Source organism: Neomonachus schauinslandi, chromosome 5, assembly GCF_002201575.2.
Source record: "Neomonachus schauinslandi chromosome 5, ASM220157v2, whole genome shotgun sequence".
Classification (NCBI taxonomy): domain Eukaryota; kingdom Metazoa; phylum Chordata; class Mammalia; order Carnivora; family Phocidae; genus Neomonachus; species Neomonachus schauinslandi.
Genome location: NC_058407.1, coordinates 134436098 through 134458567, shown reverse-complemented (window position 1 = coordinate 134458567; position 22470 = coordinate 134436098). Strand labels below are relative to the sequence as shown.

Genomic DNA, 22470 nt, shown 5'->3' with positions numbered 1-22470 from the left:
GACATACACATGGCCAACAGACACATGAAAAGATGCTCAACATCACTCATCATCAGGGAAAAACAAATCAAAACCACGAAATACCACCTCACACCTGTCAGAATTGGCTAAAATTTACAACACAAGTAACAAGTGTTGGCAAGGATGTGGAGAAAGGGGAACTTTCTTATGCTGTTGGTAGGAATGCAAACTGGTGCAGCCACTCTGGAAAATAGTATGGAGGTTCCTCAAAAATTAAAATGGGGTGCCTGGGTGGCTCAGTCAGTTAAGCATCTGCCCTGAACTCAGGTCATGATCTCGGAGTCCTGGGATCAAGCCCCATATTGGGCTCCCACTCAGTGGGGAGTCTGCTGCTCCTTCTCCTGCCCTTCCCCCTGCTTGTGCTCTCTCAATTAAATAAATAAAATCTTAAAAAAAAAAAAAAATGGAACAACCTTATTTACGATCCAGTAATTGGGTTATGGTCGCAGGGTCGTGGGATCGAGCCCCACGTTGGGCTCCATGCTCAGCAGTTAGTCTGCTTGGGGTTCTCTCTCACTCTCCTTCTGCCTCTCCCTCCTGCTCTCTCTCTAAAATAAATAAAAATTCTTTGAAATATTACATGAACTCAGTTGATAAAGCAGTGGCAGGGTTTGAGAGGACTGACTCCAATTTTGAAAGAAGTTCTACTGTGGGCAAAATGCTATCAAACAGCACCACCTGCTACAGAGAAATCGTTCGTGAAAGGAAGAGTTAGTCGCTGTGGCAAACTTTATCGGTGTTTTATTTTAAGGAATTGGCACAGCCATGCCCAGCTTCAGCAGCCACCACCCTCATCAGTCAGCAGCCATCAACATCGAGGGAAGACCCGCCACCATCAAAGATTATGACTCACTGAAAGCTCAGATGATTGGCATTTTTTAGCAGTATTTTTTAACTAAGATGTGTATGTTGCTTTTTTTAGACATAATGCTATTGCATGCTTAACAGACTACAATGTAGTGTAAACACAACTTTCCTCTGCAAAGGGAAACCAAAACATTCATTTGACTTGCTTTATTGTGATATTCGCTTTATGACTGTGCTCAGGAACCATACATGTGCTGTCTCCAAGGAATGCCTGTAGAAGGAAAGCTGGAAAACCAACAAATACATGCAAGTGACACAACACATTGTTAAACAATCAGTAGGTTAAAGAGTAAGTAATAGGGGATATTAGAAAATACCGGGAGACAAATGAGGCTATGAACAGAACATACTGAAAACTGCAGGACCCCACAAAACCAGTGTGAAGAGTGACACATACACAGTTAACTCATACATTAAAAACAAAGACCCATGAGTAACCTATCTTCACACCCTCACTAAAGAGAAAAGTGAGATCAAGCCAAAGCTAACAGAACAAAGAAAACCATAAAAATTAGATCACAGATCAGACTTTTTCAAACAGATCAACAAAAGCACCAAACCTTCAGATACACTAAAAAAAAGGGAGACTCGACTAAACTCCGACGTGGAAAAAGGCACAATAGCACGGATAGTACAGAAATAAGCACAAGGGAATACTCGGAAGAACTGTACGGCAACCTGGACAACCTAGATGAACAAACTCCTAAAACCACACCACCTTCCAAGACTGAAGGGTGAAGAAATAGAAAACTCTGAAGAGATCAGGAACTCATGAAGACACTGAATCAGTAATTAAGACAAAAAAAAAAAAAAAGCAAAACACTCCCAATGAAGAAATCCCAGGAATGTATTTTTTCATGGGTGAATTCCACTAATCTTTTAATGACAAGTGAACAATTCTTATCAAAACCTTCCAAAAAATTGAGTGGATAGTATCATCTCTCAACAAAACACAACAAAAGTGCCTACAAATGTTTTTGTTAATTAATACACATGCATAATATCTTCATATATAAAAGACAAACTCACGTATTCATATAAAAAGCCAAATTTCATCAGAATGAACTAAATTTGTTAATATGAGCACTAACTAACAATTAAGAAATTACGTTACTTATTCATAACAAATTCTCCAATTTCCTTACTTTAAAATACTGTTTTACTTTTTCTTGCAAAAACTGTGGATTTTCCTTGAGGCACTGTCTGAATCGAGCCACCTGACTCCCCAGCTTCAGGAGCTCCACAGGGTCCCCATCATGATTCCAGCAGGAGGCGATGTACTGCAACCAAGAACGTAACATCCACATGCACATTACACTACGAACTCTACATCAAACATAACATTTTATTAAGATCTCAGTTTCTGTATTTAAAAATACCACAATGATTGTAAGAAAAATTAAGTCATTTTTTGGTTAGGAAAATTTTAAATCTGTTTTTTCTCTAATAAAGTGAAGGACAAGTTCTAAAATTTTCAGGAGGGATGCCTAGGTGGCTCAGTCAGTTGAGCGTCCGACTGTCGGTTTTGACTCAGGTCATGATCTCAGGGTTGTGAGATCGAGTCCTACATTGCATTCTGCACTGGGTGTGGAGCCTGCTTAGAATTCTCTCTCCCTCTAACTGTCCATCCTTCCCATGTATGCTCTTTCTTGCTCTCTAAAACAAATGACTTAAAAAAAAAGGTATCAGAAAGCCAATAATGCTTGTAAAAAGACACAATGTATTATAAAACTAAATTTGTATCATATCCAAAACAGCACAACTTTCACAGTTCAAATGAATGGTGCTATGAATATTCACCTGTTTCCAGCGCTGTCAAGTACCCATTGATCACAACAGTAAAAACAAAGTACAAACAGAAGAAGATAGAGGAGAAATTACATACGGATGTCAGGGTGAGTCCAAAGCTGACAGACTGATGCTTCATTTGTATTTCAATTTTATGAAGGAGAGCCTCAATTCGGTCCTCTTCAAATCCCTTCCTAAAGAAACAGAGAAAAGAGATGTTAAAAAGATAATCAATACCCATGTGAAAAGGCAGCAGAGAGTCTTTAAACTATTCTAAATGAACCACTGTGTATTTTATGAGGTAAAGAGACAGCCAAACACAGGAGGAGGTAGGCTCCCTCCTTGGACAGTGTGAGAAGAGTGTGAGGACGGTGTGAGGAAGGTGTGAGGATGGTGTGAGGACGGTGTGAGGAAGATATGAAGAAGGTGTGAAGATGGTGTGAGGACGGTGTGAGGAGAGTGAGGAATGTGAAGACGGTATGAGGACACTGTGAGGATGGTGTGTGGACACTGAGGACAGTGTGAAGGGAGTGTGAGGACAGTGAGGATGGTATGAGGACGGTGTGAGGAAGGTGTGAGGACGGTGTGAGGAAGGTGTGAGGACGGTGTGAGGACACTGTGAGGAGTGTGAAGACAGTGTGAGGACGGTGTGAGGACACTGAGGATGGTGTGTGGACACTGTGAGGACAGTGTGAGGATGGTGTGAGGACGGTGTGAGGAGAGTGTGAGGATGGTGTCGGGACTGCAGAGTGCAAGCCACACGCACTCGATGACTTCCTCGATTGTCCTGTCAATGATGTCCCGAACGGCATGGGTGTCCTGCTCCGCGATCCCCTGCAGGCCCACGCTGAAGTAGGCCTCCCGTGTGTAGCCGTTGTATCTACAATACACAAGTGGGTCACACGGCAGAATTCCGACAACTTAAGAGATCCAATACTCTGGGGCGCCTGGGTGGCTCAGTTGGTTAAGCAACTGCCTTCGGCTCAGGTCATGATCCTGGAGTCCCTGGATAGAGTCCCGCATCGGGCTCCCTGCTCGGCAGGGAGTCTGCTTCTCCCTCTGACCCTCCCGACCCTCCCCCCTCTCATGCAGTCTCTCTCTCAAATAAACAAAATCTTTAAAAAAAAAAAAAAAAGAGATCCAATACTCTGGAGAACAGAACTATGGACACTGAACCTCCCAAGTCTTCCAAGAAAAAGCCCACTGAAGCAGTCCTCAGATATAACTGAGGAGTTATGAGGAGTTAAACTTTATAGAGTTATGGCAAAATTAAATCTAGAAATGAAACGGCTGAGCTTTACAAAAATCTTAAGATTTGAAAAAAATATTTCAACCTGGCGTTGAAAGTGGGCAGCCGTACACCATTCTGAGATCTTGGTCAAGCTATCTTTCTTTTTTCTTTTCCCAAATGTGCCCTCCAGGGGATAGAAAACAGCTGTACTGGACTAGTGTTCTCATGCACAGTTCTGTGCTGGGGCAGCAGCGGAACCATCCTATGACTGTGGGATATCGAACATTCTCCATCCCTCACTCCTCCCAGCAGATGCCAATAACCTCCCCCTCCCCCCCCGGGGTTGTGAGCACCAAAAACGTGTCCAGCTACTGTCAAATGTCAAAACTGGCCCCAAATGCAAACACCACTGATCTGATCAGATAATGAAACTTACCCAACATCAGGAGAAAAATCTGTGCCAAGTCCAGATTCAATTAAGGCTTTGTAGAAGGGGGAGTTGGGCCCACTGATCAAGAGTGAAGACAGAAGGTTTAACGTGAAGGCTTCAAACGTATCAGTGATGCTTCATTTAAAAACGGGGAGGGTGGGGGGTAGAGGGGGAGAGAAAAAGGGAAACTGTTGGCCCTCATAAATATTTTCAAAATCATTAAAATCACTACTAAATCAACACTTTTATTTCCAAAGAAGCAGATGTTCTACAAATGCTTGCATTTTAACTTTTAAGTTATATGGATAAAAGAAAGTAAACTGTTTTTTAGTTTGTAAAGCTCTCATAAACTAGACTATTTTGGAGTCCCGAACCATCAAGTTGACTTGGCTGCATATCAAATGTCATCCCATCACAGCGCACCAAGGACTCTGACCTGTGTCATCTCAATTACAAGTGTGCTGTCCACACACAGACAAGAACAGTGAGGAGATGGGGCAGTCGGTCGAGCAGCACGGCCACCAAGGGCAGACAAGCCTGCCACCGCACAGCTGAGGACACCTGCCTGCCCACGTGCCCGCAGCTGACCACATCTCTACGATGACAGAGCTCCATGGGTGGTACATTGTTTTGAAGCCAGTGTTCACTGTGCTCTCCTCATGCTCAATGGCATCCCACCCCCAGAAATGTTAACAACTGATGTCCGAGCCTGTTTTCTCCCCAGAAACAAGCTTTAAAATGCGGAAAAAATTACTTTTTTTTCTGGGTAGCTACTAAAGGCAATTACCCCCAAACCACCCCAGATGTTGTTAGCATCTTCCCTGCCATCCAACAGCTGCTCAACTCCTAAATCCTCACCATTGAGCCATTTAATGTGGAGAGTTCGCCTCCAACCTGTCTAAGCTGCGCTTGTCCCACTTCACAACGGACACTTACTCTGGTAAGAGGAAGCTGACCCCGACGGTTGTTTGTTTAGAGGAACCTGCAGCCAGTGAGTCCGGGCCACATGTTATATGGAATTCTCTCTGTAAAATGACGTGATGCTTTAAGTAGGTGCAGAGTACGAATGACTGGGTTTAAATAGAGTAAGTTACCCATATAGGTATAAAGGGGTCCAAGAGACGCTCTTTGCTAAATTTTCTTTTTCAAACAAGTAACCATGCCTTAGGGTAAAGAAGCTCTTACATTCAAGTCAGAGGCCACAACATTTGAAAATCTTATTACTGATACACAGTCTGACTCTTCACGTCAGTGTATTTAGTAGGTAAAAACACCGCCTACTCTCCGGATGGGGCACTTACTGGCTTATCCCAAGGCTTCTGAGCCGGCACTGCAGTGTTTGGCTCAATTTTCTCAAATTTACTCAGGGCTTCTTCGTGAATTTGTTTCAGATGCTGTCCTAATGGAAAATTGCCATAAGTGAAGAACCTGAAACGTTCAGAGAATATATTAGTCTATCTTAGTTTAAAAGATGAGAAATCAACAGAGATGCCTTTTTGTAGAAAATGGAAGGTACACAGAGTAGGAAACTAAACTCACCTCATCCCACGGATACAACTAGGTAAAAGTTCCATCAGGGTAAATAATCCGGAAAACAACCCAAACACCAGCAGAACAAACTCCACAACTAAATGTAGAGAAGAGACCACACTGGAGAGGGTGGGAAGGGCAGAGTTGCTGAGGGAGCTAAACAGACCATGGGACTGTCTGCTGGAGGAAGGGACCCGCGGGCAGGAAGCAAAGGGTCACACCAGGGAGCCCACACAGAACATGAATCCCCTTAACATTTGGCTTTGAAGACCAGAGGGGCTGAATTTCACGAGTTCTTACAACCAGTGGGATTTAAACCTGCAACTTTAAAAATCAGCGGGCTCGGGCGCCTGCGTGGTTCAATTGGTTAAGAGACTGCCTTCGGCTCAGGTCATGATCCCTGGGATCGAGTCCCACATCGGGCTCCCTGCTCTGTGGGGAGCCTGCTTCTCCCTCTGCCTCAGACTCCCTCTGTCTCTCATGAATAAATAAAGAAAATCTTTTAAAAAAAAAAATCAGCAGGCTCCGTTCTGGGAGAACATGGAGGGTGCTGGGAAACTGAGTCCCTGCAGAGCACAGTGAACAGCCAGTGGAGATACAGCACAGAAGCAGCAGTTTGAAAAAAGCAGGGGCATAAAGCAAGGAGAGTGGTTTACTACCTCAGAGTGTCCCAGAGGGACAAGGTCATGGGAGACTCCTCCAGCAACAGAGGAGCTGGCAGGCACCACTTCCCAACCCTGCACCGCAGCAGAAGGGCGGCCACCCGTGGGAACCAACCAGCACTCATGACTTCACCTGCTTCCATGCCTCCCCCCTGCAGCCAGGCCTGCCTCAGTCCCAGGGCTGTGGGTCCCCTCCCACAGAGGACCAGGGCACCCCTGGCCAAAACCATGTCTCTCCCAAAACACACATTCTGCAGGGCCTCAGTCCCGGTGGTGGTGGTGGCCGGTCACCTCCAGTTGAGGACACACACACACACCCCTTGTTAGAACGGCATGCCCTGAGCACGTGCACTTTGCAGATCGCCCCACCAGACTCCAGTCTCCCCGGTGGCAGTGCTTCTCCTCTGGCAGAGGACCAGCGCCACCTTGTGAAAACTGCACACTGCCCACTACACTCAAGAGCAGGGGAAACGGCTGACTTTCCTGATGCACAGAAACAGACGCTGAGAGCCAGACAAATGAGGGGACAGAGGAGTAAGGTCGAAATGGAAACACAGGACAAAACTAGAGCAAGAGACCTAAGCACAACAGAGATACGTCATATGCCTGATAGAGAATTTAAAGTGATGATCATAAAGATACTCACTGGACTCGAGAAAAGAGCAGAAGACCCAGAAAGAGATAAAACAGAACCAATGAGAGATGAAGAACACAGTAATTGAAATTAAAGATACACCAGACAGAACAAATTGCAGACTGCAGGAAGCAGAACGAATCAGCAACCTGGACGACAGAACAATGGAAGTTAATCAAGCTGAGCAGGTGACAGAAAAAAAATTATGCAAAATTACAAGACTTGCATAATAACATCTGCATTATATGGATTCCAGAGAAAAGAGGGTAGAAAATTTATGTGAAGAAATAACAACTGAAAACTCCCCTAATCCGGGCAAGTTAACAGACATCCAGATACAGGAGGCAAAGAGAGTCCAACGCCCCACAAAAAATCAACCCAGTGAGGTCTACATCAAGACACATAGTAATTAAAATGGCAAAAATCAGTGATAAAGAGAATTATAAAAGCAGAAAAAGAAGCAAGTTATGTAAAAGGGAAACCCAAGGAGGCTATTAGTGGGTTTTTCAACAGAAACACTGCAGGCCTGAAGGAGTGGCATGACATATCAAAGTGCTAAATGGGAAAAATCTGCAGCCAAGAACCCTGTATCCAGAAAGCTGTCATTCAGAATAGAAGGTGAGACGAAGAGCTTCTCAGACAAACAAAAGTTAAATAAGTTTATGACCAGTAAAAAAGCCCTACAAGAAATGTTAACGGGGACTCTAAGTTGAAAGGGAAGACCATTAGTAAGAGTAAAAAAAGGAGGACACACAAAAGCAGTAAAAATAAGTATATCTGTAAAAATCAATCAAGGGCTCTCAACATAAAAGGATGTAAAGTATGACACTATAACCTAAAACATGGGCAGTGGGGAGTAAAGAACGGGGTCAAATTTAAGCAACCATCAACTAAATAGAAACTGCTATGTGCAGAAGAGGTTATATACAAACCTAATGGTAACCACATATCAAAACCCAGTAACAGATATGAAGAAAAAAAAGAAAAAACACAGAAAAGAATTTAAATATGGCACTAAAAAATTTATGGCAAAAGAAGAGAGCAAGGAAGAGAGAGAAAAACCAGAAAAATAACCCTAACACAAGTAACAAAATGGCAATAAGTACATACGTATCAATAACTACTTTGAATGTAAATGGACTAAATGCTCCAATCAAAACACACAAGGTGACTGATAAAAAAAACAAAACACAAGACCTATCCATATGCTGCCTATAAGAGACTCACCTCAGACCTAAAGACACCTGCAGACTGAAAGGGAAGGGATGGAAAACATTTCTCATGCAAACAGAAGTGAAAAGAAAGCTGGCTTAGCAATATTTACATTGGATGAAATAAACTTTAAAACAAAAACTGCAACAAGAGACAAAGAAGGACACTATATAATCATAAAGGGATCAATCCAACAGGAAGATACAACAATTACAAATACTTATGAACTCAACACAGAGCACCCAAATATATAAAACAGTTAATAACAAATATAAAGGAACTAATCAATAATACAATAATAACAGGGGATTTTAACACCCCATTTACATCATTGGACAGATCATCTAAACAGGAAATCAACAAAGAAACAATGGCTTTGAATGACACATGGACCAGATGGACTTAACAGATACATTCAGAACATTCCACCCTAAAACAGAATACACATTCTTTTCAAGTGCATGTAGAACATTCTCCAGAATAGATTACATGTTAGGCCACAAAACAGGTCTCCACAAATTCAAAAAGATCAAAGTCATACCATGCATCTTTTCTGACCACAACACTATGAAATTAGAAATTATAAGAAAAAATCTGGAAAGACCACAAATACATGGAGATTAAATAACACGCTACTACACAATGAATGGGTCAACCAAGAAATCAAAGAGGAAATTTAAAAATACATGGAAACAAATGAAAATGAAAACACAACAGTCCAAAATCTTTGGGATTCAGCAAATGTTTTTAAGAGGGAAGTTTATTGCAATACAGGCCTACCTCAAGAAGGTAAACCTCAAGCAACCTAACCTTACACCTAAAACGAGCTAGAAAAATAACAAGGAAAACTCCAAACCCACAGAAGGAAGGAAATAATTAAAATGAGAGCACAAGTAAGTGATACAGAAATTAAAAAAAATAGAACAGATGAAACCAGGAGCTGGTTCTTTGAAAAGATTAACAAAATTGATAAACCTCTAGCCAGGCTCATGGGAAAAAAAAAGGGGGGGAAGAGGATCCAAATAAACAAAAACACTAATGAAAGAGGAGAAGTAACCACCAACACCACAGAAATACAAACATTTATAAAAGGATATCATGAAAAACTATATGCCAACAAACTGGACAACCTAGAAGAAATGGATACATTCCTAGAATCATATAAACTACCAAAACTGAATCAGGAAGAAAGAGAACATTTGAACAGACCCATAAGCAGAAACAAAATTGAATCAGTAATCAAAAAACTCCCAATAAACAAAAGTCCAGGACCAATCGGCCTCACAGGTGAATTCTATGAAACATTTAAAGCAGAGTTAATACCTATTCTTCTCAAACTTTTCCAAAAAATAGAAGAGGAAGGAAAACTTCCAAATTCATTCTATGAGGCCAGCATTACCCTGATACCATAACCAGATAAAGATCCCCCACACACACACAGAGAACTACAGCCATCATCTCTGATGAACATAGATACAAAAATCCTCAACAAAACATTAACAATCTGAATCTAACAATATACTTAAAAAATCATTCACCGCGATCAAGCGGGATGTATTCCCAGGATGCAAAGATGGTTCAATATGCACAAGTGAATCAACATGCTACATTGCATCAATAAGAGAAAGGATAAAAACCTTACAATCATTTCAAAAGATGCATAAAAAGCATCTGACAAAGTACAACATCCATTCATGATAAAAACCCTCAACAAAGTAGGTTTAAAGGAAACACGTCAACATAATAAAAGCCATATATGAAAAACCCACAGCTAACATCATACTCAATGGGGAAAAACTGAGAGCTTTTCCCATTGGTCAGGAACATGACAGGAATGTCCACTCTTACCCTTTTATTCAACATAGTACTGGAAGTCCTGGCCACAGCACTCAGATATGAAAAAGGAATAAAAGGCATCCAAGTTGGTAAGGAAGAACTAAAACTTTCACTATCTGTAGATGACATTATATATAGAAAACCCTAAAGACTCCACCAAAAAAGTACTAGAAGTGAATTAATTCAGTTAAGATTGCAGGATACAAATCAACATACAGAAATCCGTTGCATTTCTATACACTAATAATGAAGTAGCTGAAAGAGAAATTAAGAAAACAATCCTATTCACAACTGCACCAAAAATAAAAAAAATACCTAGGAATATACTTAATCAAAGAGATGAAAGACCCGTACACTGAAAACTATAAAACACTGATGAAAGAAATCGAAGATGACACAAATGGAAAGCTATTCTAGGCTCACAGGTTGGAAGAACCAATATTGTTAAAACTACCCAAAGCAATCTACAGATTTAATGCAATCCCTATCAAAATACCAACAGCATTTTCCACAGAACTACAACAAACAATCCTAAAATTTGTATTGAACCACAAAAGAACCCCAACAGCCAAAGCAATGTTGAATAAGAACAAAGCCACAATACCAAAATTTCAAGATATACTACAAAGCTTTAGTAATCAAAATAGTATGGTACTGGTACAAAAAGACACATAAATCAATGGAACAAAATAGAACACCCAGAAATGAACCCATGATCATATGGTCAATTCATCTTCAACACAGCAGGAAAGAATATACAATGGGAAAAAGACAGTATCTTTAATAAATGGCATTGGGAAAACTGAACAGCAACATGCAAAAGAATGATAGTGGACCACTTTCTTAAACCATACACAAAAATAAATTGGACTTAGGATTGAAATGTCAGGCCTGAAACATAAAAATGCTAGAAGAGAGCACAGGCAGAAATCCATCTGACATTGGCTGTAACAACTTCTTTCTAGATAGGTCACCTGAGGCAAGGGAAATAAAAGGAAAATTAAACTCCTGGGACTACACCAAAATAAAAAACATCTGCACAGTAAAGGAAACAGTCAACAAAACTAAGACACCTCAACATAATAAAAGCCATATATGAAAAACCCACAGCTAACATCATACTCAATGCGGAAAAAGAATGGGAGAAGATATTTGTAAATGACATCTCTGATAAAGGGTGAATATCCTAAATAAAGAACTTCTACAACTCAACACCAAAGAACCCCAAGTAATCCAATTAAAAAACAGGCAGAAGACATGAACAGACAGTTCTCCAAAGAAGACATCCAGATGGCCAACAGACACATGAAAAGATGTTCAACATCACTGATCATCATGGAAATCCAAATCAAAACCACAGTAAGATACCACCTCACACGTGTCAGAATGGCTAAAATCAACAACACAAGAAACAACAGATGTTGGCGAGGATGTGGAGAAAGGGGAACCTTCTTACGCTGTTGGTGGGAATGCAAGCTGGTGCAGCCACTGTGTATATACCCGTGTTTATTGCAGCATTATTTACAATAGCCTAGATATAGAAACAGCCCAAGTGTCCACCTACAGATGATTCAATAAAGAAGATACGGTATATATGTACAATGGAATATTACTCAGCCATAAAAAAGAATGAAATCTTGCCATTTGCTCTGACATGGATGAAGCTAGAGAGTATTATGCTAAGTGAAATAAGTCAGTCAGAGAAAGACAAATACCATATGATTTCACTCATGTGGAATTTAGGAAAACAAATGAACAAAGGGAAAAAAAAAAAGAGACAAACTGAAAAAAACAATCTTAACTCTAGAGAACACACTGATGGTTACCAGAGGGAACGTGGTGGGGACAATGGGGGAAATAGGTGATGGGGAATCTTGATGAGCCCTGAATAATATATGGAAGTGCTGAATGAAGATACTTTACACCTGAAACTAATATAACACTGCATGTTAACTACAGTAGAATTACAATAAAACTTAAAAATGGAAGGTATGCTGGGGCACCTAGGTGGCTCAGTTGGTTAAGCATTTGACTTTGGCTCAGGTCATCATCTCAGGGTCCTGGGATCAAGCCCCACATCAGGTGCCCTGCTCAGCGGGGAGTCTGCTTCTCGCTCTGCCCTTCCCCACCCTGCCAGTGTTCTCTCTCTAATAAGTGAATAAAATCTTAAAAAAAAAAAAAAAAAAAATAGAAGGTACACATACATAGCACCTAATAATAAAACTGTTCCCATATTGAAATGAAGTTTGTATAGAAATACATTCTGTTCCCTTTTTTTTAAGATTTGAGAGTGAGAGTGCCCTCTGGGGGGGGGGGCGGCAGAGGGAAAGGAAATCCTCAAGGAGATTCCTCGCTGAGCAGGGAGCCCAACGTTGGGCTCGATGCCAGGACCTTGGGACCACGACCTGAGTCAGAGGCAGACACTTAACTGACTGAGCCACCCAGGTGTCCTTCTATTCACTTACTTTGACTACAAAGACCAAATAGAGGCTTTGATCCTTTTCATAAAAAATACAAATCATGCAAAAGTGATTAATTAAGTATAAATCTGCCAAAACTTGCTCTTTATTTTAAATGTACTATAAAGGTGTTTCAAAAACAAAGTAACTGATATGTTAAAATATTTGATGGTCTTAGCTACAGGAAGATAGTAATCCATCTACCACTGACAAATTAAGAACTTCACAAAATTCAATCTTAGGCTACAAATTTCAGATTACATGTTTTTAAGACAACACATTTATCCATCCAGGGGAAAAAGGGTACAATGACACAGTTGATTTCTTTTTCTTTTAATCTGCTGTTGTCTGAGCTAAGACTCATAGATACAGAAAACAGATTGGTGGTTGCCAAGGCAGGGGGTGGATGAAATCTGTAGAAGGGGTCCAAGGTTCCAGTTGTAAGATGAGTAAGTGATGGGGACATAATGTACAGCATGCTGACTGTAGTTAACAATAGTGTATCTTATATTTAAAAGTTGCGAAGAGAACAGATCTTAACAGTTCTCATCATAAGAAAAAACCATTTGTAACTATGTGCAGTGATAATGTTACCTGGATTTATTATGGTGATCAATTCACGGTATATACATGACCCAAATCATTTTGTTGTACACCTAAGGCTAATACAATGCTATATGTCAATTATATCCCAATAAAATAAACACATCTGACTTTGGGAGCTAATATCTTAAAGATCCTTTAAAAATGTCTGCTCAATGGTTTAGAGTGGCACTCCAATAACAAGTAGCATCCCTGGTGTCCAGGGAGACACTCTAAATGCCTGTCTCCACTTGGTTGGAGGACTCCTTGGAGAAAGAAGTAGCTACAGATCTGGAGCAGAAGGAGCCTGGATTTGGGGGGCACAGAAACTAGTTACTGAAAACTAAGAAGACATAAGACGAGCTTAAAGGAATTCCCTTGGGACACAGCTGAAACAATTTGAGCATTAAAAAAATAAGTAAATAAATCAAAGTTGCCAGCAAACCAACCCAGCAGATGGCCTGTGTCTACAGGGAGAAAAACAGAGCTTTACACAGAATATATGGGCCTCATTTGGCTCAAACATATATTTTAGGTACTAGCAGAAAATCTGGATTTGGAGTAAGTAGTAGGTGCTTTCACGCAAGTGTTTGTTAAATGTGAATATAGTATTATGTCCCAAAATATCTTTATGTTTCAGGGTCATAAATTTAAATATTAGAGGTAAACCATCATGATGACTGTAATCTCCTTTAAAATATGTTGACAAAGAATATTATGTGGTATGTGTATAAAGTTCATTATTCTAGGCTCTATATTTTTCTGTATGCTTGAAAGTTTTCATAACCAAAATTTAAATTCTTTTACATTTAAAGTAATCTTGAAAATTTGATTTTCCATCAGTGTTTGATTTATAAATACACATACTGGTGTTTTACTACTATTAACATCTGAAACAAGCAATTGGGTCACAAAGCAAGTATCCCAGGTTTAGTGAAGGGCAACCACCATTTTGGGAGCACTTCCCTGGCAGGGGCTGCAAGCTCTCCGGGTCCTGGGTCAGCCTCAGGAGGGGACAGTAGCCTGCACTCCCGTGTTAAACATCAGAAAGCTGAGGCACAGGGAGGGAGCGTGACAGCATACGGCTCCTCCTTCATGAGGTGGTGTCACCATCATGCTGGGCACGTAAATTCTTGCTGCAGACGTTCAGAATGAGCATCCACAAAAGAGAGAGGCAATCCATTAAGTGAAGAATCCTCTAAATTTATACAGTTCTTCACAAACAATTCTTTGCCAAATGTGAGAGAAGCCATGTCATTTAGTGTATGCAAATGAATCTACTCTTAATCAACCCACCATTAATTAAACTATAAAAATGAAATTACCTAGCATTACTGGGGTGGTAATGGGTAGCATGGAACTGTTTAAGCTGCTCCCACGTGAGGTCTGGGATGCACAACGGATGGCCCCCGGAGATCACCGAGTACGTGTGGTCAGGCAGGAGTCGGTTCTGAAGGTGCTGCGAGAATATCTTCTCATTGTCTGTCTTCAAATTTAAAAAAAATATATATGTGTGTGAAAAATAACACCCAGTGTTATGTTACAATGCAGCAAATTAATCACGTTCTGGGAGCAATTCAAACTGTCGCAGTGGTAAACAAGGCGGTCCATGCAGATCCTAACAAAGCATGCAACTCATTCACAATCTCCACACAGGACCCAAAGATCAGGGGTCTCGCAAGAAAAGAAAAAACACTCTGCAGTGTGCATGGGCCACCAGCAAAGGCACAGCTGAGGGCCAAGGGAGGGACGTGCGAACCAAGGAAAGATGCACAAGGGTCCCTGCCCATGAGCTGCAGGAAGGGGTCCCATTGGCTTCTGGAGCAAGAGCTGTGACTGTAACTTGAGTTTCCAGAAGGTACTGGAAGAAATGAGGCCCGATCAAGTAGCCCCATTTGTCAGAGCAGGACTCCAAAGTCAGAGGGGCTGGGAGGATGGGCCCAGAGGAGAGGTTCTCAAACTGCCCAGTCTCAAGATCCTTCATACTCCTAAAAATCAATGAGGACCCCAAAGACCTTTTGATGATGTGGGTTTCCTGATTACACAAGAGTGTGTGTGTACACATAATTTTTCTGTGTTAGAAATTAAAGCTGAGACATTTTAAAAGGTTACTTATTCACTCATTATCTTAACCCATCAGTACATGTTATCAAATATTTTTTTGGAAACTTTCTCAGAACAAAGCAGAAATATCACTGAGAAAAATAGCACTGTTTTGCACATTTTGCAAATCTCCTTAATGTCTGGCTTAATGAGAGACAGCTAGACTCTATCTGCTTCTGCATCCTATAAACTATTTCAAAACATGTAATGCAGGCTTGGGGAAACTCCCAAATGAGAAAAAAAGACAAGTTCTTATCACTGTCATGCAGCTTTCATCTGACAGACCTCCTGCAGACCACAAACCAGGGGTCCCACCCCACAGCTCAAGAGCTGCTTGCTGCCACAAGGGCCCTAGAAAATCGGGAGCATGGTCCTCTATTGTCCTACGGCTGGTGCTCACTGCACTGTCCCCCGGCTAGTTCAACAAGTCCCACATGAGAAGTGCATCAAATGATATAAGAGAACGTCCACTGTCTTCCAGACCCTTTTACATCCCGATATTTTACACAGAAAGATCACTGGAACAGTTTTAAAAATGAAAAAAAAAACTCACAAATGCTCCCTTCATTTCATTAAAGACGACTCCTTTAAAGGTCAAGGGTGTCTGGGGGTCCTTCGGATTCTCATGTTCTAGTCGCCATCCTTCCTGCCTAAATAACGGTAAGTAATTACACAATGATAATGACTCCAATACTAAAGTCTAAATTAATTAATCATTACGTACCAGAAATCTAGTTCCCGCAAGCATGGGAAAAAGGCTGCATCCAAATACACAGATAGGAGATTCTGGAAGTCCTTGGGATTTTGTGTGGAAAATGGGTACAGAGTATAGTCGCTAGCTGGGTATAAATGAAAAGATTTTAAAAATTCGACAGATTCCCACAGGAATGTGCCACTTCCAGCCCCACCCCCAGCCCCCCACCCTGAGCCCTTACTGTCCCGGGCAGGCCTGGCTGGGGGCGGACGGAAGGGGCACAGCCAGCCATGACCTCACACGTCTACACTGAGGGCCTGACCCGCAGGATGCGGACACAGCGCACCGCTTACCTGGAGGCCTGGGCACTTCTCTGCGCCCAGCAGAAGCCCACGTGCTGCCCGAGTTCCTAGAAATCAACTCAAACACCACCACTGCCATATTCACATATGCCACCGAGCTCAAATTTTATAGCAACATCTCCAAAAGAATAATATTTTGACCTTTTCCAGAAAAATGTCAGATATGCCTTTTCCCTAAAACTACAGTTTTTATAATGCGACCACAATGTGGCTTTCCTAAAGGATTCCGCTTCCAGCAGCTTTGCAGCAGACCAGAGGACGGTGTGTGTGCTCTGGTCTACAGGCTGCCAGCCTCACCCCCCGCCGCAAGGAGGGGACCCCGCATGGTTCGGCCGTGGATGCCTGCTCACCTGTGAAAGCGTTCATGAACGTGGACAGCGAGCGATTGAGCATCTTGAAGAAGGGATCTCTGCACGGGTATTTGCGAGAGCCGCACAAGACGGTGTGCTCCAGCACGTGCGGGACGCCGGTGCTGTCCATGGGCGTGGTGCGGAACTGCACGCTGCGCGAGACAAGAGAAGCAAGCCCAAGGCTCAGGCGGAGGGCACAGCTACAGCCATGACTGCACGTATGACCACTCGGACCACCCAACTGCTCACCAACACGGTCTCCGACGACAACCTAGAAAACCACTAATTCAGACTCTGAGCTTTTACTCTAGGCAGCTGAGGACATAAACTCATTTCACCTTTTCCTTCGGTTTTCAGGATACGGTCAATAAAAATAAAACCTGGGTGAACGAGGATTTTAAACTATGTAACGTTCGACAGACATTCTCGGTGGAACGTGCTCTCACGATGCCCCCACGCACCTGAACAAGTTGTTGGTGTCTTCTCTGGCCAAGTGCAAGTATTCTGCTCCTGTGCTGTCATGGCTGAGCTTCACTGCGGTCAGGGATAGTTCAGGGATGGCCGTTACCTGAATGAACAAGAAATACTGGACAGGTAAACTCAGATGGGAAGGCGTTCGGCACAGGTATGGTTATACTGCAGGACCTGGCCTGTGTCATCAGGCAACAGTCGGGACTGGAGGCTCATCAGAAACCACCCTGTTCAAACCCTGAATCTCACAAATGAGCCAAGTAAGACCTATGTACCTGACCATCCTAGGCGCCTTTTCTTTTTGCATGCTTACTATCTGCTAGACTTTTCTGAATAGTTCCCGGGAAACCCTGTGAGGAAGGGATCCTCACCCCCATCTGCAGATGGAAACGCTGAGGCTCAGAGGGATGGTCAGACAGGGACGCAGACCCCATCTCTCACACCAGGCTACACTGAAGGAGTCCTGCTCTCGCCTACGATGCCTGCAGTTGGCTTCCTTTTATACACATCATGGCAGGAATGCTCAGAATGGCCCCGCTGGGAGGTAAATGCTGGAGTGGGCCATAGCCTGGGACTGAACTGTGCCTCATCTGGTTTATGCAGTTCTGAGGAATTCCCAGGGGTGCGCTGGGGTATCACCAGTTACCTGCTCCTAGTGGGAGGGTCCAAATCACCTCCAATAAAAACAAACACATCCTGACCCCGAGGACAGTAGTCTCCTAGCCATGTAAGCCTCCCCAAAGTTCCTGTGGTTGTTGGCACCTTAGAAAGTGTTATATGGTCCAACCATGCCAGGGGCCTCTCCCTTTCAATAGCGCATCACTACGATAGCCACACCATTTATCACCACTTTTCAGAGGCTGTGAAGGTAAACTGTCTGTGCTTACACAGCAAGCTACCAGCAGGGAAGAGATTAGAACTCAGGTGTCCCGAGCGTGCTGTGGGGGCCTTCCACGCAAACGACATTACTTAAAGAGGCCTGTGATGCCGGCTTAGTTTACAAGTATTAAATTATCTATATCTAACAATTTACTTTGTAAGAGATGATCTACTTATTTAAAATCAGTTCAGTGAACTGTCTGCCTCTGAACCTCTTTCGCGGGAACTACTCCTCAAACAAGGATCATTGTTTTATCAGAAGTTTCTGTAACACTTAAAAAATACAGAAACAGAACTCTGAGGTCCTCCTTAACAGTCACTATTCTACATCCAAGCTCCTCTGCATGGCCTTTAGGGACTTCACACATGCTCTCACCCAGTGTCGTGAGCCCCTCCCTCAAGCTAACTGGCCCCCCGCAACCCTGCCTGGAACTACCACCATGGGCACATCCAGCCCTCCGTCTTCCACTTACATACCCCTCCGTTCTCTGTGAACCTGTCCCCATGCCCCTCCAGCAGAGCACCCTCTCCTCCCGTCTTCCTCTTGGTCTCATCACGTTCCCCCTCGTACTGCAGCCGCACTTGTATCCTTCTGGACTGTGAGCTGCCTGCCTTTGAGTCTGGTACAAGTGTTACCCACAGCATGAAGCCAACTGGGTCAGTCAATGATGTGAAATGCATATTTTTCAATTACTGCGTTAAAAGAAAAAAACACTGTGAACATACAGGCCCACAATCTCTTTACTCAGATGGCTCAAAAACCAAGTTTCTGTGGGTGGAGCAAACTCACGTGCTAGGAAAACGTGACCCGCACAGATGTGGGGCAGTCTGAGCACAGTGAACAGTCGCGTGTGTGGATGCACAAACATCAGTGTGTGTGTGACTCCAAATCTAGAGACATTAGGCTTCAAGGGGCTGGGGTGAGGGAAGGGACTGGGGATCCCTTATTTAAGAATCAGGAAATCCTTTCACTTGCAAACTCCACTCAGTAGACCCCACTGTGAAACACGGAGGAACCAGGGGCAGGGACAGAGACGCCAGCTCCCCCTGGGGTCTGGGCTGTGCAACAAGCTGGGCCATGCACACCTGGCTTACGGTGAACCCGTGGATCCGCTCTCCCACCTCGTGCTGCCGAGCTCTCTCACAAGCACTGGTGCCCGTCCTCCTCCACGCTCGGGGGCCGGCACTGATCCACGGGAGGAAAGGGACCAAGGTTAGCCGCTCCTGCAGGACAACTATGCGGCTACCGTAATTCAGCAACATCACGAAAACATTTTCACGTCATCAAGACATTTCAAATAAAAATTAAACCTTACATCTTACAAACAGATTCCAGAAAACTGATTTCTGGAATCTTTAGTTCTTTCAATTTTATTATCTTTATCTCTACTCAGCTAAAGCTTCATATCAACTAATAATTGCATGTTCCAAGCCTTTTATATGTAAATGCTCATGAATAACTATAATTATGTAACCAATTTTCCTTACCTGTATAAAAAACAACTCTCATGTTAAAGTGACTTTTTCCATCTCAGTACACAGTATCGCAATAACTCCCATTACGCATCTATGAAACTGGTAAAAAGTAAGAAATCTATCATTGTCAGGGCTGCCTAAACTGCAACTAGGTGTGCAAATAGTAACAATTCCCGAAAAACATTTGGCATCATTTAAATTAGCAACTATTCACCTCCGTAAGTGTGTCCTGGAGAACATGTACTCATCATGTACCAGCACACACCCTTTATGTTGGCACCATTCCTAAGAGTTCCAAACTCCACCAACCAGGACATCCATCATCAGAATGGATAAATTGGGGACTATTCAATACATGAAATAAGCTTAGCCATGAATATGGATGGACTACAACCACACTAACAAAAATGTGGGTCACATAATTCTAAACCAAAAAAAAAAAAATACAAAGGCTAGACACAGTATCATCCTACTGTGTTGTACGAATACATGTAGATGGTAAAAATATAAAGAAAAACCAACAATACGGATGGAGCTAGGCAGTATTATGCTAAGTGAAATGAGTCAGAGAAAGACAAAGGCCATATGATGTCACTCATACGTGTAATAAGAAACAAACGAGCAAAGGGGAAAAAAGAGAGGCGATTCAAGAAACAGACTCTTAACTGCGGAGAACAAACTGTTACCAGAGAGGTGGGTGGGGATATGGGGGAAAAGAAACTGTTGATCCATTGACTCCTGCAGCTGCTGTATCTCTGGAGCTTACTCTTACATATTTACATAGATCTATAAAGCAAGGAAATAAACCAGGAGAGAGATCATATCTAAGAGGGAGAGAGGGCCAATCATTTAGGGGTAACCTTAATCTGGGTAACGGTGACACTATTTTTATTTTTTTATTTTTTTTTTTTTATTTTTTTATTTTTTTAAAGATTTTATTTATTTATTTGAGACAGAGAGAATGAGAGAGACAGAGAGCACATGAGAGGGGGAAGGGTCAGAGGGAGAAGCAGGCTCCCCGCCGAGCAGGGAGCCCGATGCGGGACTCGATCCCGGGACTCCAGGACCATGACCTGAGCCGAAGGCAGTCGCTTAACCAACTGAGCCACCCAGGCGCCCCGGTGACACTATTTTTAAATATTTTCCCTCTCAACTGTATTATATGCTTTAAAGAATTTTCTACATTATTATATCTCACAAAAAATATTTCTTTTGAAGAAGATACATACAGAAACAGAAAAAAAACACTGATTCAGTCGTTATCAGGTAACATTATGAAGATGTGCAATCATCAGCCAACACTTTCCTTACTGACTTAGCTAATTTTAGAAGTATGGAATCGAGGATTTTAAGATGTTTTTTACCATCAAGAACACAACCCCCCAAAATAAATGCTCATGCTGAAAATGCAGAAAAAGCCTGAGGCAACATGGGCTTTCCCCCATATACTTCCTGGTACCCATCCACACACATGAATAATGCCCCTGCTGCTGAATTCAAACACAACACCTGGGAACCCAAAAACGAACACCCCGGGCTTTTTCATATGGGCTAACAGCTAAACTGCCCCATAAAATAAACAAGGTTTTGTGAATTAGCATGAAACAAAACTTATCTACAAACTCATAGAGCGTGATCATTCAAGGCTGGATTGTATCTTTTTTTCATAAATCTAGTCATTTTAAAAAACTTCAATTTCTGGAAGCTCCAATTTTATTAAGAACACTGCAGTTTAAAAGCACTTCGTGTGGAAGCCTCGGGTGTCTTGAGGGCTCCCTGCTCACAAGTAGAAGACATGGGAGCAATCATGTTAATGAGAACCACAAGCTCGCGATTACCTTAATTACACGTATTAAAATCCACATCAATGACCATTTTCACTTCAAAAACCCTGACAATCCGCACACAAGGCCACCCACTCTGGGATCGCCTGAGGTCCCAGGGGCACGGGGGCTCCTTGGGCCTCGACCCGCTTTACCCTCAGGCTTTCCTGGCGCGGCTCCCAACCCTGACAACTGGCCCGGAACTCCTTTCCTTTGGCGGGGGGATGCGATGTGAGGGGGACCCACTGCACCGTCCCTCACCCAGGCTCTGCAAGGCTCCCCCGGCGAGGGGCGTCGGGTTCCGGCCCCCCCGGCTCCCCGGGCGAGGGGCGTCGGGGTCCGGGAGCCCCAGAACAGGGAGCTGTGGTGCGGCACCGCCGGGCCGGGACAAGACCCTGGAGCCCCCGGGTTCTCCCCCACGCCGGGACCGCCCCTGCCGCCTTTCGCTCTCGCCTCCTTCCTCTCCGACTTCTCTCGCTCCTGCCCGTGTCTCACCCGCCATTCAGCCGCCTCAGGAAGCAAGGAACCCTTCGGCCGCAGCGCCACATGGCTAGTGACCCGCACCAGGTCCCTGTCGAAGCTTTACTTACCCAGACGCACGGCGCGGGGGCGTGACGCATCGGCCGCGACTCTCATTGGTCAGCATGCACGGTGACGCTCTCTCCAATAGGTTGGCGAGGAAAAGGGTGGGCTCCTGATGCGGCGGGGCAGGACTCGGAGGCCGCAGGGCGCGGGGTGGGCGGGGCAATAGGTGGAGGAGTGTCGCGGGCCTTGGAGCCTACGAGAATGGCGGGGGCGGGGCTTGCGTGCGGAGCCCGGGGCTGGAACGGAGAGGGGCGGAGCCCGGCGGGGGCGCAGCAGAGGGCAGAGTCCGGGGCGTGCATGGGGAGGGGCGTGAGCGATAGGGGGCGGGCCTGCTCAGGGGAGGGGCGGGGACTGTGAAGGCGAGGAGCGGAGACTGTGTAGGCGAGGGGCGGGGACTGAGCAGGAGAGGGCGGGACTGTGAGGGCGGAGGGGCGGGCCTGCGCCGGGCGGGGCGGGGACTGTGAAGGCGAGGGAC

At 43.7% G+C, this 22470-nt stretch overlaps 1 protein-coding gene across 7 annotated transcripts in view; it reads right to left on the bottom strand.

Annotated features, from left to right (window-relative positions):
- Positions 1-21978, bottom strand: part of PITRM1 (pitrilysin metallopeptidase 1) — a 43788-nt gene extending 21810 nt beyond the window's left edge. For 3 of the 7 annotated variants that reach the window (XM_044915021.1, XM_044915020.1, XM_044915023.1), the window contains exons 1-14: positions 21906-21958; positions 20899-20901; positions 19198-19297; positions 17223-17329; positions 16762-16913; positions 16080-16194; positions 15909-16005; positions 14578-14738; positions 5639-5765; positions 5274-5362; positions 4344-4472; positions 3443-3556; positions 2774-2870; positions 2034-2168 (exon numbers count right to left, since the gene is read on the bottom strand). In XM_044915021.1, the coding sequence (XP_044770956.1) occupies positions 2034-2168; positions 2774-2870; positions 3443-3556; positions 4344-4472; positions 5274-5362; positions 5639-5765; positions 14578-14738; positions 15909-16005; positions 16080-16194; positions 16762-16913; positions 17223-17329; positions 19198-19297; positions 20899-20901; positions 21906-21958 (1479 nt within the window). Of the gene's footprint in view, positions 1-2033; positions 2169-2773; positions 2871-3442; positions 3557-4343; positions 4473-5273; positions 5363-5638; positions 5766-14577; positions 14739-15908; positions 16006-16079; positions 16195-16761; positions 16914-17222; positions 17330-19197; positions 19416-20898; positions 20902-21905 lie in introns of those variants that run through there. The other 4 variants (XM_044915019.1, XM_044915022.1, XM_021690896.2 and 1 more) reach the window with 2 other exon arrangements.
- Between the last annotated feature and the right edge of the window lie 492 nt (positions 21979-22470).